At 45.5% G+C, this 2,352-nt stretch overlaps 1 protein-coding gene across 1 annotated transcript in view; it reads right to left on the bottom strand.

Moving 5' to 3' along the window:
• Nucleotides 1–2,352, bottom strand: part of LOC105529361 (butyrophilin subfamily 2 member A1-like) — a 30,650-nt gene that overhangs the window by 12,459 nt on the left and 15,839 nt on the right. The window contains 4 exon segments of the mRNA XM_011966489.1: nucleotides 808–895; nucleotides 1,220–1,246; nucleotides 1,342–1,362; nucleotides 1,911–2,132. Coding sequence (XP_011821879.1) covers nucleotides 808–895; nucleotides 1,220–1,246; nucleotides 1,342–1,362; nucleotides 1,911–2,132 — 358 coding nt within the window.

Below are 2,352 nucleotides of genomic sequence, written 5' to 3' on the forward strand. Positions count from 1 at the left end.
CCAAAACAAAGACCTATGATCTCTGGATTTTCTTTAGTTAGAAACTTTCCAACTTGGCTCAAACCAGCACAGAGCCTTTATGTCCTGCTCCTCCTCTCCCCAGTGGATCAGATAAGGTGAGTGTTTCCCTTCACACTATCCCGGAGGGTAAAGGGTCTCTTCATTGGTCCTGTGTGTTCCTTTTACCAGATCACAACTGACTTAAATGACTGACAAGGGCACCCTTCAAAAAATAAAGAAGGAGAATAAATGTCCCCAAAAGAAAACCTGCTTCCTGAGGGATCTGTAGGCAAATGTGAGGAGGAACAATTCCCATTCAGTTTTGCTTCAACAGTGTGGGTCTGATGTCTTCAGGTATCACTCTGTAGGTATAAGAAATGCTCCGGACACTGGGCATTCTGCAGGCCTCTCCCATCTGTATTTATTCTTACTTATTCGGTCTACCTTTCTATTGTGTTAAAATGATTTCCTCCATTCCCCAAGTAAATATGTCTGACTGTGACGATTTGCTATTTTGTCCGAAGTGGAAAGTGGCAATTTTGAAATTCACCTGAAGAGGAAAGGTCCATGCGTCATGGTATCTGGTAAAGCTTGGATTCTGTGGTGCTTATGGGCAGAGGGGCAGAATCATAAGATGAAAAGTGCTCACTGGGAGTGGGCAATTGGGTTCTGTGCTCTCCCACTCACCGGAAGACCCTCTCCTGGCAGGCTATACACAAAGTATCAGTGCTCTCTTAGGAGCAGAAAGGCATTTCTTGTCACCTATTGGTACACCCTTTTGTCAGGCTTACTAGGGACCCTCCTGACCTCTTCCCCGCATGGGTCTTCAACTTGGCACAGTCTATACCATCCCCAGGATATAAGCTGCTTAAGACAGCATTGTCTTTTTTCAAATCTATCCAGGATCAAACAGCAACAACTACTGAAACGTAACTCTTAGGAAGGCTACTATATATGGGACACTTCTGGTAATCATGTATTAAATTATTCCAAAAGAGAAAGGATCCTGGGATGTAAACCATAGGGTGGATTGAGAGCTGCCGGGATTCCCTGACGGAAGAGCCATGATGCATCATTGCTGGGACACTGTTGATGAACTGACCCCAGTTCCCTGCTGTCCCTGCCTAGCCCTGGTCCCCTTGCTCATCTCCTCTAAGGAGTCCTGTTAGCTGGCTAGCAAGAGAAAGCTGAGATCTAAGGGAACATCAGAGACACTCACCAGCATGTAAGACTGTTCTTCTCCACCCTGCAAGGGACAGACAGAGGCAAATGTCATGAGATGTTGCTAACTGAGCAGAACTCAAATTGTATATGGAGTAGTTCAGGAAAGGCTAGACTTACGCAATTCTTCTTGAAGTTGCTCTGAAAAACAAACAGAAACAAAATCATGTCTTCGACAGAAGAACTAAAAGAAGTTGGGTTTATAGTAAACAATGCAGGAACCGTCCTTTCTATGAACAGCAACATCTCCCTTGCCTCATGCCTAGGGCACTGTCAGAAACCAGAAATGATATGTGATCAGGTGGTGGGTAGTGCTGGTACATTGTTATATTTGCTTTTGCTCAACCATTTAGTACTTCATGTAGCCAGATGAATGGATGCAAGGTGGGCAGAGTGAAAGAACAAAAGCTCTGAGAGATTCATTCCAAGGACGTCAGAGTTCCAAGTCCTTGCTGCTGCTGTGCATTTCCTCTCTCTTCTATATGCTGGTACCTGGGAGAGTTGTGTCTTTTCCATGGTGCTGATCTGTCCTCCTACTCTTTTACTTTTTTTTTTTTTTTTGAATTAAATGGGGTCTCACTTTATTGCCCAGGCTGGTCTCAAAATCCAGGGCTCAGGTGATCTGCCTGCCTCAGCCTCCTACAGTGCTGGGATTCAAGCCATGAGCCACCATACTCAGCCTCTTTTACCTTTTATTTGAAGTTCTTTCTCTTTTTGCACACGTTCCTTCTCCAGTTCCTTTACAGCAATTTCTCTTGTTTTCCGTTCAGACTCCTTTTCCCCTGACAGAATCTTCGTTTCCTTTTGGAGTCTGTTGATCCAGTAGATGCATACGGCGATGATTATCATCAGAAAAACCACAATGATAGGCAGGGCCACCACACAGGGAGACACACTGGGCATAAAGGATTCTGAAAAGGCAGCCAGAAATGTCCACTTAGTTTGAAACAGAACATCTGGGGTAAGAGTGCCCTTAGGAGCACAGCTGAAGGGCTCCTCAGCCACCTGCTCTTTTGCTTTCTCCCTCAGAAAACTCAGATGGAGAAAGTGATGCTGGCTCAGACCTGGCTGACACCTCAGTGGCTTCCAGGGCCAAGGCCCAGAGGTAGCAAACCAGTCACCATGGGAAGG

The sequence above is a fragment of the Mandrillus leucophaeus genome, unplaced genomic scaffold (assembly GCF_000951045.1).
Source record: "Mandrillus leucophaeus isolate KB7577 unplaced genomic scaffold, Mleu.le_1.0 Scaffold760, whole genome shotgun sequence".
In the NCBI taxonomy this organism is placed as follows: domain Eukaryota; kingdom Metazoa; phylum Chordata; class Mammalia; order Primates; family Cercopithecidae; genus Mandrillus; species Mandrillus leucophaeus.